The following is a 22337-nucleotide window of genomic DNA, read 5'->3' as shown; positions in this document are numbered from 1 at the left end:
ACCGATTTCTTGACGCGTTATAACAGAGCTCTATTGTGGCCAGTGCACTTATCACACCCTAGCTACCATACAAGGCACCAGAATGTCCCTTGCGACACTCCTCTCCATGATCTGTCTGATTGTTTTTCTTCCACAACAAGCCAACGGTACGTTTCTTTTCCCACAAAACGGACTTTTTTATTAACGGGTAGACCCATTTTAGGGTATTCGGCTATAAGCCTGTAGCTTAACAAACTTTCTACGAAATTCATATAAAAAACACGTTTACTCTGCCGCACATTCAAGCGGACTTAGACCCGAATTTTTTCAGGTCATTTTGTGTGACGAAGTTAATGTCTTGTGGCATCCAATTTACGGAGGCATAGGGAACAAAAGTTAGATTGAATTGCGCGTCTGGAACATGAAAAAGCTGCGACTTTTCATAAGAGTAGAAGGCTACATGTGGTTTAATTAGGTGATCTTATCAAATCATGAAAACCTTACACTGTTACGGAGAAACACTAAAAAGCGAAAAAATTATATTTTTTTTGATATAGTTAACTCTGAATGTAACGAAATCAAAATTGAGAACATCAAAGGTCCGAAGATGAAAAAGATGGTGAGATGACGAAATCCATTCAATTAAGCGCAGTTTAAATCGCAGTTTTTCTTTAAACTAAAAGACAATATGAAAAAATGTACCATCTTAGGCCCTTTTCATTTTAGCATAGATTTTTTTCCTTTATTAGTACGAACACGAAACCTGAGATCCGAATTTATTGCGATAAAAATCCACTGGTCGTAAATTATGTGTGTACAGACGCGGTCAACATCTCACATTGAAAGACAATCTTGAGAGGTGTAGAATTTCTTTCCTTTTGTAAGTGCCTACTCTGTAGAAACTTTATGAACTTTACAAGTGCCTCATTCAACTTAAGTTTTTCTTTCCGGCCGTTAGCTGACTCTGTGTTTAACAAACGCAGAACTGTGTGGTTTCATACGAATTCACCGTAGTGCGGCCCCTCGCCTTAATCTCTCTAACTTAAAGTGAAAGAGTGACTTTTTTCCATCGTGTTTGAGCAGATGTACGGCGATGTATAAACAGCTAAAGTAATGAAAAAGAGGCAATGAATGTCGCCGGTTATGGTGGGAAATATTGCTTTCACTGTTTACCAAAATCTTTACCCACTCTTTATTGATAAAATTAAACGTTTCCCATAAGAGAAATTGATTATACTGGATACTGAACGGAGTTTGGTTCTCTGAGTTCGTGTGATGAAAAAATTCACTTTACTGTTTGATTCCGTCGATTATTAGACATGACAGCACTGTCATAGAGTTTACAAAGATGCCACTAGTAAGACTGATTTCCGCCAGAAGCCCATTACTTCTGTTTTCACCAAGTGCACGACCTCTGAAAAAGCTTTCCCGGTAGTGCCTACATTCTCAATTCCACTTGCGTGTCCTGATGTGCAATGATATTTCGTGTGTGGCTCAGGATTGTTAAGTGTGTTGTTTGTAGCATGAAGGGACTGCCTCTCCCCCACACAGGACTGTAATCCTTTCCCATGTCTCCTCTCAAAATTAGACCATGTGACGTACTGTCAAACTAAGAGCAAAACTTCCGTTCGGTGCTTGTACTTAGATCACTCTGTCCATACAAATATCGCTGAATCGACATCGATCAGTTCTCCTATTATATTCATTACCTAAAATTATGAAGTTGAAGTTATGCAGTGTAAGATCAATAGAGTTTTTTCTTCATCTGCCTGTTATTTCTAATTCCAAACAATTCTTCAAATATTGGAGACATACTTCATATGGTTATTGCAAGATTGAATTCTCCTCTGAATAATTAATATACCCACAACGCTTCTTTTTCGATGGTGAATTTAGAGTTTGCAGTTAGTTCCTTATTATTTCGGGCCTTTAAAGCTATGTTAATATTCTTTTCAATTGCATTTTTTGTTAAGTACACATTATTTGCTCAGCACAATTTTGCATAAGGATAAATTGTCATTCACACAGAGGAAATTTATGTCCCAGATTATTTCACCCGATAACTTCCGGTCAGGTTCTCTTTACGTCAGTCCTTACCACTGACAAAACTGTCACGTGGACAATCAGATACCACGATGCACTGTTTGGTGTACAGAGCAAGGATGCGTTTCTCTTCACATCGTTACTTTTGCTATATAGCATTGAATGGTTTACTTCACACAGCAGTGACTTCTTAAGTTCGCTTATGGTCTTCTCTGTAGGTTACCCTTCTGTCGGTGATGATAAATGTTGCAAGAGTATTGTGCACTCTTCATGCGTGATTTGCATTCAAATTTCTTTGATCCTTCGTAGATGACTTTCAGTTGTCACTGAGTAAAAAAATCACCGTAAGATCTCTCATTTTATGTCACAATGTAAATGGACTCTGCTTTCCTTTTCCTGCAGGCCAGCAAATATGGCAGCAGATCAACTTATCCCCGGTCTGCTTTTTTGCCTCAGGACAAAAACCTGGCGATTTCCAGTATGTCGGTGATGGGAGGCTTGTTGCTGCAATAAAACTTGTTTATCGCAGCGGGCTTGTAAGATGTGAAAGGAACACCGCCTATAATAGTCGCTGGGGTTGCTATCACCATAATGGTTACGTTAAGAACCCGCTAAATGTCGTGATAACAGATCGACAAGATAACATACTTTTTCCTCAGGAGAAGTTCATTAAAAATGCTGGCCTTTGGTACTATCTTCCATTCACTGACGCTCTTCATTCCAATGAACTTGTGTTCACCAACTATGAGAGCCCATTTTATCTCCCAAAGAATTCCATTATGAAAATCTGGTACGGAGAGGACTTGAGAAATTGGCGAAACCACGACAACGGTGGAAGGGTCTGTGTGGATGTGTACGGACACCTGCAGTAAATAGCAGAGCCTATTTAACTGACTTGATTAGCGCTTCAAATATCAAACTGTTAATTAAAAAAAAATTTAATTTAAACGTACTGTTGAATATAAATAATTCTACCGTGCGATACAAAGCAACGATTTCAATTTAAATGTAGTCAAAGCATGTGGTCAGAGTAAATAAAATTCATCACAAATCTTGCAACAGACTATCATGAATGAAGTACAGCCGTATGGAGTTGTATGTTATATGAAGATGCTTACACCTCTAAATAAACACTGTGAAGCTATTTGCTATGGGCAAACAAACATGATTTAGAGAGCCACAAATAACACACAAGTACATGAAGGAAAAGTTCGAAATATCACTCAGCACGACCGCTATTTCTGCCTCTTTTATAATAACCTTAAATTTTTACGTTACCGCAGAAAGTTATCTATTTGCGCACTTAACTCCTTTTCCCACCTGGTTAAAATGTCACTTTTTCTGGCCTTTTTTCCTTTATTATGCCCGCTAAACGATTCTTTTTTCACATTTGCACCCGCAGCGATCAAAGATAACCCAGTTGCTCTTTGGGCTAAGATCAATCAGATTCCTGTGTGTTTCCACGCGCAAGGGCGACGGCCTGGAATGTTTCATTACCTGGGTGAAGGCAAATTAGTTGGTGCAATTAAACTTGTCTTTGTACGAGGCTCTGTACGGTGCGCTAAAGATCCTAAATTCAGCAGTCGATGGGGTTGTTACCGTCATCCCGATAACTTCAGGCATCCTCTGAACGTTGTAATCACGGATGCAGACAACCATGTTATCTACCCCGCCGAGAAATACATCATGAACACAGGCCTGTGGTATTACTTGCCTTTCACAGACGCTAAGAGCTCTAATCAACTAGTGTACACCGACTATGCCAATCCCTTTTACCTCGAAAAGTACGCAACGATTAAGATTTGGTATGGAGAAGATTTAATGAAATATGATAATCATGACAATAGAGGCAGAGTTTGTGTGCATGTGTGGGCGCACCTCATGTAAAGAAAAAAAACTTTAATAAATCATTTTTACAACTCTCTTGACTGTGACTCTTGGCAACAATGTACTAATTAATAGTAAGTAAGAATCTAGCCAATCAGATTAAAGAATTTGCTGTAAACCACAATGATGTCTGCACAAAATACACTTATTAGTTTCAATAATTACATTACTGTCTTAATTTACTTATTTATGCTTAGCATAAGTTTAGCTAGTGACTGCTTTAATTATCAAATATAATAAGCCTGTTAAAATACCAGGATTCTCTAAATTAAAGCACTTGTTAAAATGGAACCAAAGATAGTCCAGATAATTTTCTTCACTGCTTACAACCAATATCCTTTATTTAAGGACGCTACCATAAAAAAGAGAAAAGCACCTCTAAAAATATTTTAATTTCTAATTAATACTAGAATTTTTGTTTCCACACTTTAACGGTCAGATGAGCTAAAAAACGTGTAACGTTTCAAAATTTAAAAATATCAACAATAGATTGCACAGAAGCATTCAGCTTTGATTAATTTCTGTCTGTTCTTTCACCATCCATTTCTTGTCCATAAACTTGGTGATTTCAGAATTAACTATTGGATGATCCAGACGGTCTTTCCACAACCTGTCAATCTGAATGGAGACAGATAACTTAAAGTCACATTTAAACCACTGTAATGGTCATTATCATTTAATTTGCAGCGATTTTTTTGAGGATGTGAAATCAAAAAATCTGGCACATGATGTGACATTGATTTCACATAACACTGACCCACAAACACATTTTTCCCTCCATACTAGAGACATTCTCTTTCAGTACTTGAAAAAAAGTGTGCAGCAACAAACCAAATAAAAATTCAATACACATGTCAAATTGAAAAGGGTCACTTTGACAATAAGCTTGTTATATAAGCTTATCAAACCTCACATTCTAAGACTGTCAACTTGATATGGATTTGGAATTGATATGGTTAATCACTTAATCAATTCTATATGAAATGTCATCATAAATGAGTTAGCAACTGACCAGTGGTTCTGTATTCCATCCAACTTCTTGAGCTGATGTTTGTGGGAATTTGAATTTCTTAACTGGTGTTTCATTGGACTTTTTGATGACCTCAAGGAAATTGTCTAAAGATACAAAAGATAACAGTGTCATGCCACAATTCTATTGTGGTGTGTCTCTAATAGAGATTTCCATTCAAGTTATTTCATGAGGTCCAATTTGACACCCATACTGGCTCTTGTCTGGATTGTAAGCAAGTTTTTATAGCAAATTCAGTACTTTGCATGTTATGTGCAAAACTGAAATTTAATTGAAAATGTCTAACTTAAAAACTTGTTTTCATAATTCTAAAGATGAAATGGCAAAAGCACTGTCCAAGAGTTTTTACACAGTGACATACAGTGTAGAGGTAATAATAATTGCAAAAACAGCCTGGTACATGTACTCTTCTATTTTCAATAGATATCCATCAGAAACTGAAATATGTTCTACTCAAATAATGCAATGCCTGGCCTTGCATGTCACTAATTTACTGTACCACACTGGTAAATGTGTTCATGTTACCACCTATTCAGCTCTAATTTTATCCCATCGCAAATTCTAAAGGAGAAGTTTTGTGATTGTTAATGTTACTGTTTCCAAGTCATTTAATTGTTTGAATTTGTTCCGGTATGGTTGCATTTATCAAATTGTTGAAATTATGGGAAGTTTCTTAACAGTGTGGCAGGAAATTCAAAGTGGAATTGAAGTACCCTGGATCTTGATAAAGCATCTACAGTGGGCTTAATAATTATTTCAAATCCAGATATGAAGTTACTTTAACATTCATCATGCTGCATACAATGATAGGTCTTCTCCAGCACAGTGACAACCATGCTAAGGTCAGTGGGTTTATGGTCAATTCACCTCCATAACCAACTCACCTTTACCAAACTCCCCACCACTAAGAGTCAAATCTCTACTGGTGGCCATTTGACTCAGGTGTTATGTTTAGCCTCCCTTTTGAAACTTACATTAAATGGAAGCTAACTTTTAGTAGTGTATTTCCAACATAGAAGCCCAAACAAATACAGCCAAAGGAACTTACACTTAATGTGTAGTGTCTCAATTATGCATTCTCTACTTTTGGGCTCTGGAGGACACAGTTTTCATAAGACAGTCAAGTGACTTAATCTAAAGGAAGTATTTTGAACAGAATTGAATTCAAAGCCCATTTCAGGTAATTTGAGTGCTTGTTAACTCATCAATGGTTGCCACACAAATGGGGAAATTTGAACAGCCGAACTGTTTGCTTTTCATTTCAGAATATACCTTTTGGGGTGTGCTCCTTCATCAAAAAGTTTTAAACAGTGTTTAGAAATCCAAAGAAAGAGCTATTAACAATAATACTTTGTTCTGCAATGATGTTGATTGAATAATTTAACAAATGTTGCTGTTGTACGATAAATCACTGACATACTACTTATCATATTAATTAATTCAAAGTTTGATCTGTTTGCACTTCAGGGACTCCTAGAGGATGCCAAGTTGATTTCTGAAAAATTGTACCGTGTTTCCACACACTTTTTACATCCAAACCAAAAAGAATGAATAAACTTCACGATCTAAGCTGTCATACAATACAACTTTCATTAGATCTTATTACAAAATTCAGGTTAAAGGTTATGTCTACATTCTTGTGCTTAAAACAAAGAAAAGACTCCAAGTCAGGTTTCATACGACGGGCTACACATAACGTCAAAGCAAAATCGCCAAAGGTGGCGATTTGACTCTTAGTGGTGGCGAATTGACCGGACACCGGTCAGTGTTTTCCTGCTGTTCTTGTGGATGTGCATGTAAACAAAGCTTCTCACTTACCATCTTCTTCTCCATCCGCAGAATCGTGCACAGAATTCGGTTTTCCAGTGAGCGTATACACTAAATAAAAACAACAAGTTTTTTAAGTTCAAAAAAAGTATTATCGTAAACTAGCGATCCAAGGAAAACAAATTACTAGATCGTACTCTTGATCAAATTGCTTACTTTTCTTAAACGGGTTAATGCTATAGTTGGTGTATAATTTGTGATTTTTTTGCTCCTTCTTGATCGTTTCGCACAAAATAGCATTTTGATGAACATAATTCACTTCAGCATTTCCTTTAGATCCCATTGTTCTGCTTGTGTTTGCCGTTTACTTCTCTCAGTCTTGACCCACAAACTCCACTAAATCCAAAATGGCGTAACATTAGTTTTTATGTTATCCGTAGTCATGGAAACTTAACTAGTTTTCAGCTTTACGCGGTGAGTGTTCACCGAGTACGACATACTCGTTGAAGAACTAAGGCCAAAAAACTCTGATCAGATGAGCTTTTTTCTCGGTATTGTCTTGCCACTGGCCTAAAAATGTCACGTCCATAGACGAAAACTAGTTGCAGGGTCGTCTTCGCCCCAGCATTTTCTGACATCGTCACCTGCTGAAATCATTGTCAGCCGAAGGTCAATTGGTTTTAGAATTCCTGTGATTGGTGAAGTATTGTAGCTTGTGTACAGCTCTCCTGTACGTTTGTAGCGTTGCAGTCGTGTCTTCCGTTGTGGTTATGTCCTCACACATTATAACCAATAGAATGCAGTTTTACTTCTTCCAATCAAAGTGCGTTGTGATCGTGTCTTCTGCGTGTCACTTCCCAACTAGGGGAGGGATGCAAAGCAAAAGTGTAAAAAGATCGTTAAGATTTCCGCGCTCGAAGTTTGAGAATTTCATGGGCTATCCTTGACACCTTTTGGGACGCTTCGGATTGGTGAAAGAGTAAGATTCTGGTTGCGTTTTTAAGTGCGAGGTATTTGGGAAATTTCCTTCCATACGTTGGAAAGCCTAGGAAGACGAGAATTTGACATTGCCTCATGGCTTTCCTTACTTTTCTGTTGGAGCTAGTACAATAAGGTAAGGTTTTCGTTGCACTTCATGCTAGTATTTTTTTAAATTTTAAATATTACAACCATTCTTCAAAGATCGCGTTCAAGTTTTGTGCTAAATTCCAGTAGATTTCATGTAGCTGCATGATACCTGGATTCATTGAATCCTTCTGTGTCGAGGACTGACTTTTTTATTTTGTTTGGGACATGCAACACTTGATATTACACGTCGATTAAAAACCAGGACAGCTCTCGGTGTTTCAATGATCAAAAACTTGTGATTTTCTTCCAGCCCCAATAATTTGTATTATGTTGCATGTAGCAGTCTCATAGTGTCTACACTGGTGGCTATTATGGGTACAGTGGAAGACATGTATTCATTGTAAATGTATGGGGCTACGCAAAAATTCAGCTAGGATGTATGGTCGATGTTAAACTTCACATATCCTGGAAAGTTAACTTACAAACTGCTTACACATATGATGAAGATCTGGTTTCTTATAAAGGACAGGGTGCTGGCTCCTAACGCTCTGCAGCAAGTAACAGTTGGGTCATCATTCTCTTTGCTCACCCAGAGGGGCACAAATTTGCAGCAAAATTACTCGTCACTTAATAATATGTGCATTTCTATTTATCTATCTACTTTCTTTCTTTTGATCTATTTAGAATAAAGCCCCTTGAACTAAATTATGAGGAATACCACAATGATATGTATTTTGTTACCACATTTTACATACTTTTTCAATTGTGTGTTACAAACATTAAAATGAAATAAATACTAATTCATGCACAAATGAATACTTAATTCAATACAGACTATTGCCCATTATTAGCGATTATTGCTCCTACACTTGTTAGCAAGAACTTGGTCTTGTTGGAGTTCATTGTGAGTGTCTGGTAATCCATATATCAATGGAGACACTCTCTGCAACTATCTTTGTGAAGAAAATACCAATCCTTTCACCCTTACTCAATATTATTCATACAGGCATGGATGAGAACCAGCAGCAAAGCAAAGTAAACAAAAGTGCAGATGAAAGGTATCTGTTGTACTTGTCCTTGGTGTAAAAATCAGTTTCCTTTGGTTTTGTTAATGATATGAATGAAAAATCCATTTTGTGTAGAGAAAGATAAAATTTAGCTCCTAGCCTAAGTTATGGTGAGATGATATGTCACTAACAATTTGGCCTCTTTTAAAAGTAAAAGAATAAACTTAGGATAAAACTAAACCACAGCATACCTATACTAAACCCTCAGCCTATTTGTATCAATATTATTATTTTTTCTGGTGTTTACCCAATAGATTCAATCCACTTACAGACATAGATGGTGCCTGTAAATTTTACCTTTATTCTTAGGGTAAGACACATGTAGAAAGCAATATTTCGCAAAACAACAACATTATGTATGCAAATTTTAAATTTTTCCAATTTTTTCTGCTTGACTTTTTGAGTGGTTCCAGGATTTTCTTGTGCAAAGAGTTCTTGGTGAATGTACCAGTCACCATGTTTTTTGGTATGATGGTTTACATTGATTGCTGTGCTCTACATTCATCATTGAAGTACCAATTAATTCCTTTGCCATCAGTAATTGCTTTAAATATACTGTGTCAGAAATCACAGCACTGTTCCCCAAATTTAATGTTGTCCAGGGCACAATTTCATATTTTTGAGCAAGGCAAAGGTAAAAATCAAACAAGACCACACAGACATCATCTATGAGACAACATTACTATGTACATAATGTTTATATAGTTTGTTATGTAAAAGCTACTCTATTCATTAAATCAGTGTCAACACTCTCCCTCACTCTCTCTTGTAGCAGATATAATTTTTAGCCAACTTGAGAAATAGTGGCCTAAAATGGACATCCAAACTTTTAAATTTCCAAGGAAAGGTTCCCCAGACTTTGCTATCCAAGTGGGAATAAATGGCTGCCACACTGTCATTTTTGTCCCTCCCAGCTGCTCAAATGTTTTCCCTCCTTTCCACAATCTTACCAAAGCCCCTATATGTGTAGTAATAAAAACATTGAAGTGCAGTGTGCTATCTCAGCAAGAGATGATAATCATGCACACTTTTAAGTGAGTCATCCTAGCAGATGTTTGGTGAGGTATTACATTCTGTGCTCAAAATCTAGTTCACATAGACCTGGGGAAAAAGAATAGGGTGTAATAGTCAGGTCGGTGAATTGCTACAAGCTTTAGTTTGATACCACTACTCATTTGGTTATCTATCTTGCTGGTAATCTTTCTGGTTATTTGGGTTTTTTATGGAACCTCTTCCCATCAAGAAGAAGCATGGTACGTGTTTGAAAGTTGATAGAAAAGAAAAGTTTAAAAAAAAAAAAAAAAAACGGAAATAGGGGAGGAACAGGATGGTACCAAAGACAGTGGTACATTTTTTTTTGCAGGGGGTAGTTTTTTTATTTTTGAATTAGGGTTCTAGCCTAAGTATGTCTAAGTTTCTACACTTGTTTATTCTTGTGATTTCTTGCTTTAGGAAGTGAGGTAGAATTGTTTGAATTTGTTTTTTCATTACAGCCACTTGAGTCTGTAAATGGAAAGAAAACACTGAAAAATGGTGGTAAGGAACACATTGCTTGCACTATAAAGTACTGAAAGTAATTTGTAACTCTCCACATTTGTTATTTACAATTGATATGCTTTGCACAGCTGTTGTGTGATAAGTGAAGAATTAGTTAACTGTATCTCAAAAATTAAATCAATTTAAACTGCAGCGAAAGCTATTACTTTTATAGTTATAAAAGTATTAAAGGTAACCTCTCTAAGAACCTTCCCTGGTGTCTGTGTTATAGAGGTATCCACTAAATATAGGTTAATTTATTAGGAAATGTGGGAAGAATAGTATGCAACTGAATGATGCAAGTTTCAGCCAGTTGAGGGTTCTTACATTTTTTATTGTGGTGCTAATGGTGTCTCAGTCAATTGCTAACTTAGTATTTAAGTACTAGTTGTGGTTGTTGATTATTTGACTTTCCCTAAATGTTTTTTATTGGTGGAGCCAAAAGAAAAAGTTTGTGAGGCCATGCTTTAAAAAAATGACAGGAAGGCCTTAAAAGCTTACTTAGATCTTTATGAAGATGGAGGGTTATTTTATTGGCAGTTACATGTAAAGATTAAGGTTGCCAGGGCCACTTACTAGGAGTAGATTTATAAGTTAAAAATACTACATTTGAGCTCAAATTTTACACAGACATTATTCAGGTATGATGGAAATTTAAAAGCACATTCTTGTCTCATTCGTAAGCAATGCTATATACTCCACAGGTGTCAAATTTATTAAATTTTGTGTTCAGAATTACTGTTGGCCTTGATATTTTTAACATTATGTAACATTTAACATTATATTACATTGTTTTTAACAAACAGTAAAATTTTTTGGTTTTGATCTGAGCAATTAACAACCATTGTCTTGTTTCCAAGAATTCCAAGGAAGGTTTCTTCACTTTATGCCTGGGTCCCTATGTATATTATTCTGTTTTACAGAAAATAACAGTCAACTTGAGCAGGAAAACTCCAATCAGCCTAGAGGGGCCAGAAAATAATTGTGCTTAGAAATAACAGTTACCTCCAGCTGGAAATCAAAAATGACAGAACAGCTTGCAGGGGCTGGAAAATACAAGTAAGTACTGTAAAAGAATATTTATTCCTTGCCGGTAATCTCAGAACAGCTGTGTAGGGCTGGAAATTAACAGTACTGGAATACAACAGTTAACTCCTGCTGAGAAACTGAGAACAGCTGAGAGGGGCTGGAAAATAACAGTGCTAGAATACAAGAGTTATCCACTGCTGGAATTCAGAAACAGGAAACTTTTAAATACTATGCTACAATACACTGAGCATGCAATAATATCTTCCATTGCCTCAACTCCAGTTACTTGTAGAAAGGTCATCTCTGAACCATTAAATAGGATCTGCTTTACTAGTTATGTACAGTTTGCAATACATTAATGAAAGAAAAAATCTTAACCCTTTAACCCTAAGAGTGGCCAGCCTCTAATTTCTCATTACAAAATCACCCCTGATATCACCCCACATCCCACATGAATCAAGGAAATGACCAACAACTTATAAAGCTCTTGATTTTTAAACAAATTCTCCTTGTCAACAGTTCAGGAAATGTATAGAGAACGGTACAGAGAATATGCCTACTGATGTTAGGGTATAAAGGGTTAATCAATGAGTGTATGTTCAAGGTAGCAATCATAGATAGCTAGTACTTATTTACAAATACTATATTTTGTTTAGCAGATTGTAGCTTCAATGGATGCCAGAAATATGTTGATGAAAAACTGGCAGATACTGTTTTGACAGCAGTGCAAGAATAGGTGAAGATGGAATCAAGAAATGCAAAACAGGAGTGAGTCCATTTAGTACTGGAAAAACCATGGAAGAGGTTTCTGCTGGTTTTGGTGTTGCTTTTCCTGGTGAGTATGAATCAGGAGATTTTGAGGAGGATTATGACGATATTAATGATGATTTATTTGTTCTCCCCCCTCCTCTTTCACCATTAGACATTCAACTACTGGACAAAGACACAGCTGTCAAATGAAAACAATATTCAAGGTAGTTAATAATTATGTTGACCATTTTTACTCTTTGTCTCTTTGTTTTTGCAAGATGAGTTTTTTGCTACATTGTTCCATAATTATTGATCTCTATAAACCTTGTTTGTTTTTTGTTATTTGCTAATGAAAGCATTGTGTGCTTTTTTATAGCCAGTGAACCAGATGATGAAGATTTTGTCCTGTTTGAGCTCCTCAAGCCTCCCAAAGATGCTTCTTATGAGGTATGCAGAATTTGTGAGTGATTTATAGTTTTTTTCTGTTTAGGTTTTCTCTTACTTTATTATTATTATTATTATTATTATTATTATTATTATTAATTAAAACTATGCATAGATGTTCTTGTAACATGCTAAGTAGTTTAGGGGAATATCATTATTATTATTATTTTATACTATGCAGAGATGTTCTTGTAACATGCCAAGTAGTTTAGGGGAATATTATTATTATTACTATTATTACAATTATAATTACTATTGCTTTTGTTTTATGTGTCCTTTGATGACCAGTTTTGGATGTTTTTTAGTGCCTTATGTCTGCAATAAATTTTAAGGGAAATTATTATAAATACATCTAATGATTGATGTTCCTTCTTTGATTGCTAAATTTGTTTGTTGGGTTAACAGAAGGATGAGGTTGTTTTTATTGTCCTTTGAGTTAATTCATAGCATATTATCATTAACATACTGATACTCAAGGTTAGTGGTACTTCATTAGCAAAGAAGTCCAACCAACCCAATGAAAGTAGGCCAAATGTGCATTTTAATACCAATTTGGTAAAGACAGTCTTTCATTAGGTGAGTGTCATTAAAGTTTCTTTTCTAATAGAGACTGATTTTCTTCACAGATTCCAACCCTACAGATTCTCTATTTGAAAGAAGGAAGGAAGGAAGGTATTCCAAGGCCTTAATGCCATCACTGAGCAATATCTTTTCAAACTAAGGAAGGAGAAAGGGATAAATGTTCCAAGAGGGTGTTACCATGCAGTGATGACAACAGAAAAAAGGTTAATTTTGATTAATGGAGGCAGGTAAGGATGGGTAGGTTGAGACAAAGATTTTTCATTACAAGTGGGATAGAGCCTTGGAATTTTGGACCAAGGAGACCACAGAACTGATGTGGCAAGTATCTTAAAGCAAGTTGATAGTGATGGATGGGTCTTATTGAGCATTACAAAACAGCATCATTATGGAATGTGGAGAGACTGGAAATGGAGGCAACTTGAGGAGAAAGACTTTTTGTAATTTTAAATAAAATCAGTAAAAGAAAGCTATTTGGCACAGTGTAATACTAATAATTAAATACCTAACAGGTCATGCGTTCACTCTAACAGTTTCAATTGGGTTTTGAAGCATGCCTAATTCAAGTTATATCCAAAATTCCGCAGCTCCAAATTGTGAATAGTACCTAGACATGGCCAGAGAACAACATCAATAGAGAATGTGACCTCTTAAGCATGTTCACATCAGACCCATGAATTTGTCCACAAAACCTCCTTTGGAGTTGTTTAGTTCCAGAGTTTCATATCCAGTGCATTTCCAGAGCAGTAAAATTTTAAAAAATGACACAAACATTTAAATTGCAAAGAATTTATTTGAAATCTTTATGTTTACAGCAACTCATATAAAAAAGAAATCTTACCAACCATTATGAGTGAATGGGTGAATAAAATAGCCTTGACTCCTCGATCTGGTGTCAACTGCTTTATTTTATTCAAAAGTGTATAAGGGCAAATTTGAAGGACAGAGTTACTTTCTGTAATCTGTCAAATAGTATTGAACAGTTAGAGCCAAATAGTTGCAAGTAAGTAAAAGGATAGAATGGATTTATTGTATATTAGTGCAGTGTAGTCTACTTTATATGTCACAAATTCCAAAAAATCAGTATTTTACCTGAAGTTATTTACTTGAATTATTTGTACTGAAGATGTTTATTTCCATAGAGTGTTGCATGTTCAATTACAACTGAAGGAGTTTTTTTTAACTACCCATTTGTTTGTTAGATGAGCAATTTAAGCCTGAATTTTGAGTTAGATTAATTACGGTTTGCACATGTGGTTAGAAAAAATATTTAGCACCAATCAATCCTGCTTAAATGACACAAAAAAAGTGTTTATTTGTTCCAAACACTTACAGTGTATCCTATTTATCAAGATGATTTTATCAACAAAAGATATCATAGCAGGAAAAAGGTAACCAAAATTTATGTGAAACATTAAAAAAGGAACAACTAGAGTGATTTTACTTAACCCATGAAACAGTATGTAAACAAACCTGTATGACACCAGCATGCATGTTTGATTGTTGGTTCTCCTCATGTTGTGTGTGGAAAACATGACATAAACCAAAAATTTTGTAATGCACAGTAGTTTATGACCAATTTCACCGGTTGGATAAAATCACTCTTCATATTCATCTACGATATCTTTTTGAGAAAGAAACTGTGACAAAGCCTTGACTTAGTATTAGCATGAATAATAGTTACTGCTCAATTGTCTTCTTTCGTGATGCATGTTAATAGTGACAAGAAAGTAATGCTTGTTAATATTGTCATCTGTTAAAAATTTGATTAAATCTGAATTACTTAAGTTTTCTTTTCTTTTCTTTTCTCGTATAAGCATACTGCTTTTTGGGCAGATGTCTCTCTGGAATGAGATCCTTTTGGAATGGCTTCCTTTGCACTCGACTCTTTAAATATTCTGTTACAATGTTTTATCTGACAGTGCATAGAACCCGTAGTCCTCTATGTATATGTACACTTTGCTTGTCAAGCAAAGATAAATCAATAGTTTGCCGCCAATATATGCACATGCATCTATGTATACAGCGACTTCTGGGAAAATTTCCATTTGTCTGAAAACTTTTTTTTAACGCTAAATTGACTTAAATTCCAAGGGTGTGAGTAATATACAGACCGGTCTCAACAATAAGAACATCACAGTGGTGAAACATAGCATCAAAACTTGCAGACTGATAAATATTTCATAGGGAAGGCTACATTCTCTTTTCCAGCGATAAAAATCTCCTCAGGCTCGGTGATATTTGTCCAATAATCTCTAGGCTTTGTGCTGGGATTCTACAATGTACCGCTAAAATTATTGACTTCACCCGAGGGTAACCTTCCGATACCTACCCCCATCCCAACATTCTTTTACGCGAATAAAGGGTGCAATTCCGGCGATCTAACTTACAAATGCGGTATATCTGTTCATTCCCATGCATTTCCATGTTTTAAGCGCATTCGAAAATCAAAACAATCAAATAGCTCGTACCCTGCATATGTAATGTATTCCAACTTGACATATCCAATATTAACCGCTATTTTCCATTTTTCATTGAATTGTTACAATTTATCCAGCAAGTAGAATATATCCTAACATGCCAAATCCAATCTTCACCCTAATTTTCCATTTTCTGAACCAACCTACGAGTGGATTATATCATAACTTTTCCATATCCAATCTTTATTCCGATTTGTTCAAATAACTCTAGAAAAACGGGGTAAACCGTGACAATTCTTTTCACGAGTGGTTAATATCATGACTTGCAATGTTCAATCTGTCCCTGATTTTCCATTTGTTCAACGAATTCTAGAAAACGGGATAAGTTTTGACAATTCATCATGCAAGTGGAATATAACCTAAGTTGTGATGTCAAATCTTTACCCAGATTTTCCTTTGTTTTAATAGATTAGTTCTAGAAAAAGGGGGTAAACTCTGAGAATTCATAATACCCTTAGCTCACATATGCTATCTTTACTCCGAGTTTCCAATTTTGCCAAATCAAATCTTTAGCCCTAATTTTCCATTTTTTTCGTTTATTAGAGACAAGTAAGGTAAAATCTGACAATTAATCCCACATGTGGGATACATCCTAGCTTTTCATAATCAATCTTCACCCCGATTTTCCGTTTGTTGAGTCAATTCTGGAAAAACGGGGTAAAATCTGAGTACTCATCCCGTCAATGGAATACATCCTAACTTGTTATATTCAATCGTTGTCCCGGTTTTTTGCATTTTTCCAAGAATTCTGTAAAAATGGGGTAAAATCAGACAATTCATCCTACAAGTGAAACATATCCCAACTTGTGGTTTGTAATCTTTACCCGATTTTCCATTATTTTCAGAGAATTCTAGAAAAAAAATTCATCTCATAAAAAGAATATATCCCAACATGCCAAATGAATTTTTCAATGAATTCTGAAAACAGGCTAAATTGTGTCCATTTATCTTAAAATTGGAATAAATTATAACTCGGAACATCCCTCATTTTCGGTTTTTTTCTAATTAATTCCAGAAAATCGGTGTAAATTCTGAGAATTCATCCCGTATGTGGAATGCATTCTAAGTTTCCATATCCAGTCTTCAACCCGATCTTCCATTTTTATTTCAATGAGTTCCAGAAAAACGGGGTAAGTTATAAGAATTCATACCGTAAGTGGAATATATCCTAAGTTGTCATATTCAATCTTTGCCCCGATTTTCCATTTTTTGACGAATTAATTCCAAAAAAACAGGGTAAACTCTGAGAATTCATGCTACAAGTGGATATTACCCGAAGTTCCCGAATGCCATCTTTGCTCAGATTTTCCATTTTTTTCGTGAATTCTAGAGAAGCGGGACAATTTCTTGGAATTCATCCCGCAAGTGGAATATAACCTACTTTGTCATGTCAAATCTTTCCTGATTTTCCATTTTTTAGTGAATTAATTCCAGAAAAACAGGGTAAACTCTGAGAATTCATGCTACAAGTGGATAGAACCTGTAGTTCCCATATACCATCTTTACTCTGATTTTTCAATTTTTTTCAAGGAATTATGGAAAAACGGGGCATATTTTAGTAAATTATCCTCCAACTGGAACATGTCCTATTGACCTGCCACATCTAATCTAGTTTACCCCGATTTTCCATTTTTTTCAATGATTATAGAAAAACGGGATTCATTCTAAAAAGTCATCCTCCAAGTAGAATTTATCCTACTGACTTGCCTTCCATTTTTTTTCAATAAATTCTAGCAAAACGGGGTAAATTCTGAGAGAACATGCTACAAGTAGATAACACCTTTAGTTCCCATATGCCATCTTTACCCCAATTTTCCATTTCTTTTTTCAGCGATAAATTCTACGATTAGCACTAATCGTTAGCCCCCAAAATAAGGCAACGCACAATAACTTAATATGTATTTAGACGTTTTCTATAACGCCCGCTTTCAGTTATTATTAACTTCCATGGAAATTAAAAACTTAGGCACACCAACGTGCTATGTAATATACTGTTCCCCATTAATTGTAGTCATTCTCTAAAGAAGTCTCAATTAGACACGAAACGCGTCGGAAATAAACGAGGAGCTTACAATTACAAGAAGAGTTTCTTTGTGCGGCTCGCTAGTCTTACTTAAAAATGAAAAAAAGAGGAAAAAATACAAATTTTATAAAAAAGTTTCTTTTCTCAATGAATTCTAGAAAAGCGGGATGAATTCTGAGAATTCGTCCTTCAAGTGGAATAAATCCTAGGTTGCCAAATCCAATCTTTAATCCGATTTTGCATTTTTTTTCTTTTTTTTCAATGAATTCTGGAATTACGGGGTAAATTTTGAGAATTTGGCCCGCAAGTAGCTAATACCGTAAGTTCCCATATGCCATCTTCACCCCAATTTTCCATTTGATCAGTGAATTTTAGAAAAAAAAGAGGTAAATTGTGGATAATACCCGAAGTTCCCATATGCTATCTTTACCCCGATTTCCCATTTTTTTCTGAAAATTCTATAGAATAACGGGGTAAAATCTGAGAATTCATCCTTCAAATGGAATAGATCCTAGGTTGTCATATCCAATCTTCAACCTGATTTTCAATGCTTTTTTCTCATCGAATTCTAGATAAACGGGATAAATTCTGCGAGTTCATCCCGCAAGTGATAGCAATATGCTAAGTTCCCATATGCCATCTTTACCCCGATTTTCCATTTGATCAGTGAATTCGAGAAAAACGGGGTAAATTCTAAGCATTCATACTACAAGTAAATAGTACCCTAAGTTCCCACATGCTATCTTCAACCCGATTTTCCATTTTTTTTCAATGAATTGTAGAAAAACGAGGCAAATTCTGCGAACTCATCCCGCAAGTGATTGCAATACGCTAAGTTCCCATATGCCATCTTTACCCCGATTTTCCATTTGATAAGTGAATTCGAGAAAAACGGGGTAAATTCTGAGCATTCATGCTACAAGTGAATAATACCCGAAGTTCCCATATGCTATTTTTACTCCGATTTTCCATTTATTTCAGTGAATTTGACAAAAAACAGGGTAAAATCTGAAAAGTTATTCTCCAAATGGAATAGATCTCAAGTTGCCATATCCAATCTTCAACCCGATTTTCCATTCTTTTTCCAATGAATTCTAGAAAAACGGGATAAATTCTGTTTAATTCCATCTTTAGGTGGATTCTATCCTATTGACTTGCCATAGCCACCTTTAGCCCCATTTTCGATTTAATCATTGTGTGAATTTGTCATAAATAGGGTAAAATAGGACAAATCCACCCAAAAGTGCCATAAATCCTACAATAATTTAGAAACAGTACTAAAAAAAAAAAACCAGCTAAAATCAGCGGAACCGCAATAAAATCACAATCTACTACTTCAATTTTTTTAACGGAGGGCTTAGTGCGATACGGCAAAAACCAACAGTACTCAAAATAAACAACTGAAGGCCAAACTTCTGTGATTGAAGGAAGACTTCGTGACGCAGACAAATAATCACAACTTGGACTTCTCAGTCGATCTCACCTCCGGCAGATCAGGTGAAGTGTCAAAAATATATAATTTTATGTCGACGAACCATAATCTATGATCTTCAACTATTAAAGAAAATAAAGCAATTGTGATATGACGCCACATTGTGCTTTTGTCTTAGCTTGTGGCTAAAATGTTGTCATTGAAGTCGCAAGTCGAGCAATGAAGACTGTAAATAAAGCAAGGCTGCAAATAAAACGTGAACAATAACGCATCCTTTGGTCGAAAGTCGCTTTGTTATTCACGCGCAGCAAATTGTTCTTCCAAGTTTAGGTTATGACAACGATGCGATCACTCTGCGTTAACGAACGATTGAACTTCAAGGAAAGCAATATGAGAGGCCAATGATCCGGTTCGCAGTGATCATGCGAACAGCATGTTTTCCTGAGATCAGTTACCGGAAAATACTGGTCAAATTTTCCACTTATCCCGACCCCCTTGAATGAGTACTTTTGCTTGAAGACATAACTACAACGGAGTCTCTTAACCAGTCCCAAGCCGCGTGTCGCTCGATAGATCGCAGGATATGATTGGCCACTGTATCACATTACGTCAGAGGACATATCTGCAACAAGAGGACATAAGTGCAACGGTACATACGTTTAATGAGCCAATGGCCATCAGAAATTAATTTCCTCAATCTCTAGAAGTTTCCACCCACCTTACTTTCACAATTTAGCTTTGATCTTATTGATCTTATATTCTTGTTTCAGTATACCTTTTTAATCGTATAAGTGTCGGTCTTTCAATCAGAAAATCACAATGCAATGATTGAGTTATTGTTTTGCTTAAACCTCAAAGTTATTGAAATGCTTTTTTTGCCGCACATCTGTCCCAAGAGGCCACTTACAAGTCATCAATAAGGACCATCTAGTTGTTAAGATCCTCCTTGAAAATGTTATAATGGGTGTCCAGAGTGTTATTCGTATCACGTACGCCATTGTAGTTAGTACAGAGGACGCTGTTCTAATCTGCTGTAATATCCTTCTCTATGTAATTAGAAAGAATACACGATTTTGGTCGGGGGCAAAAACCAAACTTAAGCGTCAAATAGTATTTTTTCTCAGTCATCGAAAAGTTCTCTCGAGCAGCTCGAAAAAGTAAACAAAGGACAATTTTCCGCTCAATTGTTTGACTGTCAAGTTTACATCGAGTCATAGGATAGTGACGAAACTTAATGCTGAGAATGCCTAGTGCAGCGACCGAACCCAAGTCCACTTCATGGAAAGTTACAGCGCAAGTTGCTGAAGAGATGATCAAGTTAAAAAAGGGTGACCCTCGCGTTGCATTAGCACTTCACAATGCAAAGATACATCGGCCAGCATTGTATATTTCTTCAAAAGCCTCTTTGACAAGTAGCATAGATGACACAACAAAAATGGCCGTTCCAGGGCATAATCAGAATTCTCAGATCAAGACAGTGCGATCCAAAAAAGTAAATAAGATTGACTGCAAGGGAGAAATGTCTTCTGAGGCGAAAAGAACTCGGAGGTCGGGAAACAAATCCCAAGAATTTTCTCGCGAACAAATTTCAAGTCCTTCTGGATCAAAATTCGATTTGAATTCGTACCAATTAGAGAAGAATACTGCCACCGTTTACAACGAATGGGAACCTGACCTATCCCTGGAGAAAAGTGAGAATCAAAGCAGTAAACTGGTGACACTATCAACTGTCAATGTACAACCTTGGGAAAATGATTCAGTTCAAACAGCTAACAATAATAGGCAGCCATCCGGCCTAAAGGGTTTTATGGACAAGCAAGTCAGAAGAGCTGAAATATCTCGTCTTGTTTCATTTCAACAGGATAGTAACGTGCGTAGATTGCATGAACAAATTAAAACATGTGCTGATGATGACTGTACAGTTCAACATACAAATAAAAAAATACACAGACCAGGAAGAAAAACATGTTCTTTCGCACTTCGTGAAGGTGAGCTCGATATCAGCAGACTTTCTGAAATACTTCTGGTAAGTTCAAAAATGCCATGGAATCCCTGTTCACCGTGCCGCCTTCCTCATGTAAAAAAAAAAGTATAACACCAATGGGATAAAACGCATGGATTTTCCAGTCTTCGAGAGAGGTCCCGTGATGTCGCTGATGAAAACGGATTGTCATCTTTGTACAGAATGTAGAAAAAAATCTCAAAATCTACCAAGAGTATATGGCGCTGACAACGAATCGGAAAACCTGACCCGTCTTAAATACAGGTTGAAACTAAAAGAACGCCAGCTCTTGGAAAAGAAAGACGGTTTTGATAAACCTTCTGGACAAAGTATGAAACAAGATAATTCGCAAAAAAGTTCTTCTCTTGGGCAAAAAGAAGATCTTAGTGCTAGCCAGCTTGAAGAATTAGCATTACCAAAGTTGTACCTTTCACATCACTCTACTGCCACCGCAGTTTGTGAACAGAAACTGAGAACACCGAGGACACTGTCAAAGATTACTGATACTACCCTGAGTTTCGAAGACCGTTCAAACCAACGGTACCACAAGGTGGTTAAAATTGAGAGAATCTCTGCTCAGGAACAACCTTTGAAAATTTTAACTAAAAAAGGATCATCCACAACAAAGTTGTGTGATTTTTCAGGTGCTCTACCCCCCCTGACGAGTGATTTGCGTGTCTTGGCCTCTCCACTTCGTGGTTTTACTCCTCAGTATTGCAGTGACTTAGCAAAAAGTCCAATACTTTGGAGAGAGAATTCCGAACTGAAAAAAGCAAAACAGGAGGAAAATACCAAAACTGAGACGTAAGAGTTTACAGGCGAAAAAAAAGGAACACATGGATAATTAATTTTTCATAAATTTCCAATAAGACGGCAAGGACATTCAATATATACAACAGATTAATGTTATAATCTCTTTATCTAATTAATGAGTAATTATAGGTTGTTGTGCTTTTCAATAATAAATAAAACTTCGATTTCAGGACTCGTTTTAATGCTTTTATCAGTCCTTGTTACAAAACAACAACAACAACAACATCAAATTCAAATCACAATTAAAAATTCAGGGTCAAAATCCTGCGAAGACTTCAAATCGAGGAAAATTTTCAAATTCTCTTATTTGTTTTTGATAAAACAGGCAAACGGTAGACAGTCACATTTTTACATGACATGAGAAAGAAACAGTTCACATGATTATGAAAGATCCAGTAAGAAATAGAT

General features: G+C 36.0%; 2 protein-coding genes, 1 long non-coding RNA gene and 1 pseudogene across 13 annotated transcripts; 3 read left to right on the top strand and 1 right to left on the bottom strand.

The window, feature by feature from the left end:
• Positions 1-25: 25 nt before the first annotated feature.
• LOC113678390 (uncharacterized) lies at positions 26-3944 on the top strand. 2 transcript variants are annotated; one of them, XM_027195272.2, is made up of 2 exons: positions 26-146; positions 2425-3081. In XM_027195272.2, exons 1-2 carry the CDS (start codon positions 83-85, stop codon positions 2892-2894), a joined length of 534 nt encoding a protein of 177 aa, XP_027051073.2. In that variant the 5' UTR covers positions 26-82; the 3' UTR covers positions 2895-3081. The 2 variants fall into 2 exon arrangements, with proteins under 2 accessions (XP_027051073.2, XP_089043449.1); XM_089187323.1 differs by lacking the exon at positions 2425-3081 and adding an exon at positions 3425-3944 and having other exon boundaries at positions 29-146.
• LOC113678391 (cilia- and flagella-associated protein 144) lies at positions 3907-7264 on the bottom strand. Its single transcript, XM_027195273.2, has 4 exons — positions 6923-7264; positions 6758-6817; positions 4922-5025; positions 3907-4527 (listed from the first exon to the last, which is right to left on the bottom strand). The coding sequence occupies exons 1-4, from the start codon at positions 7047-7049 to the stop codon at positions 4414-4416; spliced, it is 405 nt and encodes a 134-aa protein (XP_027051074.1). The 5' UTR covers positions 7050-7264; the 3' UTR covers positions 3907-4413.
• Positions 7265-7460: 196 nt separating this feature from the next.
• LOC149038335 (uncharacterized) lies at positions 7461-14966 on the top strand. Of its 10 annotated transcripts, XR_016181090.1 has the most exons (9): positions 7461-7820; positions 8781-8832; positions 9096-9151; positions 10335-10377; positions 11301-11436; positions 12063-12241; positions 12329-12380; positions 12533-12603; positions 13227-14966. It is a non-coding gene; the product is annotated as an uncharacterized LOC149038335 (long non-coding RNA). The 10 variants fall into 10 exon arrangements; XR_016181089.1 differs by lacking the exon at positions 9096-9151 and having other exon boundaries at positions 12066-12241; XR_016181088.1 differs by lacking the exon at positions 9096-9151.
• Positions 14967-20230: 5264 nt separating this feature from the next.
• Positions 20231-22072, top strand: LOC113678401 (uncharacterized; annotated as a pseudogene).
• Positions 22073-22337: the final 265 nt, after the last annotated feature.

This window comes from Pocillopora damicornis, chromosome 11, assembly GCF_964200805.1.
Source record: "Pocillopora damicornis chromosome 11, jaPocDami1.2, whole genome shotgun sequence".
Lineage (NCBI taxonomy): Eukaryota > Metazoa > Cnidaria > Anthozoa > Scleractinia > Pocilloporidae > Pocillopora > Pocillopora damicornis.
This window is presented reverse-complemented; position numbering and strand designations above follow the sequence as displayed.

What these genes read in the sequence shown, in the direction of transcription:
- LOC113678390 (XM_089187323.1), top strand. Translation starts at nt 83, where the DNA reads ATGTCCCTTGCGACACTCCTCTCCATGATCTGTCTGATTGTTTTTCTT. An exon ending in TCTTCCACAACAAGCCAACG is followed by an intron (nt 147 to 3,424) that starts GTACGTTTCTTT and finishes TTGCACCCGCAG; the next exon opens with CGATCAAAGATAACCCAGTT.
- LOC113678391 (XM_027195273.2), bottom strand. Translation starts at nt 7,049, where the DNA reads ATGGGATCTAAAGGAAATGCTGAAGTGAATTATGTTCATCAAAATGCT. An exon ending in CATTAACCCGTTTAAGAAAA is followed by an intron (nt 6,818 to 6,922) that starts GTAAGCAATTTG and finishes GTTTTTATTTAG; the next exon opens with TGTATACGCTCACTGGAAAA. An exon ending in TGCGGATGGAGAAGAAGATG is followed by an intron (nt 5,026 to 6,757) that starts GTAAGTGAGAAG and finishes TTGTATCTTTAG; the next exon opens with ACAATTTCCTTGAGGTCATC.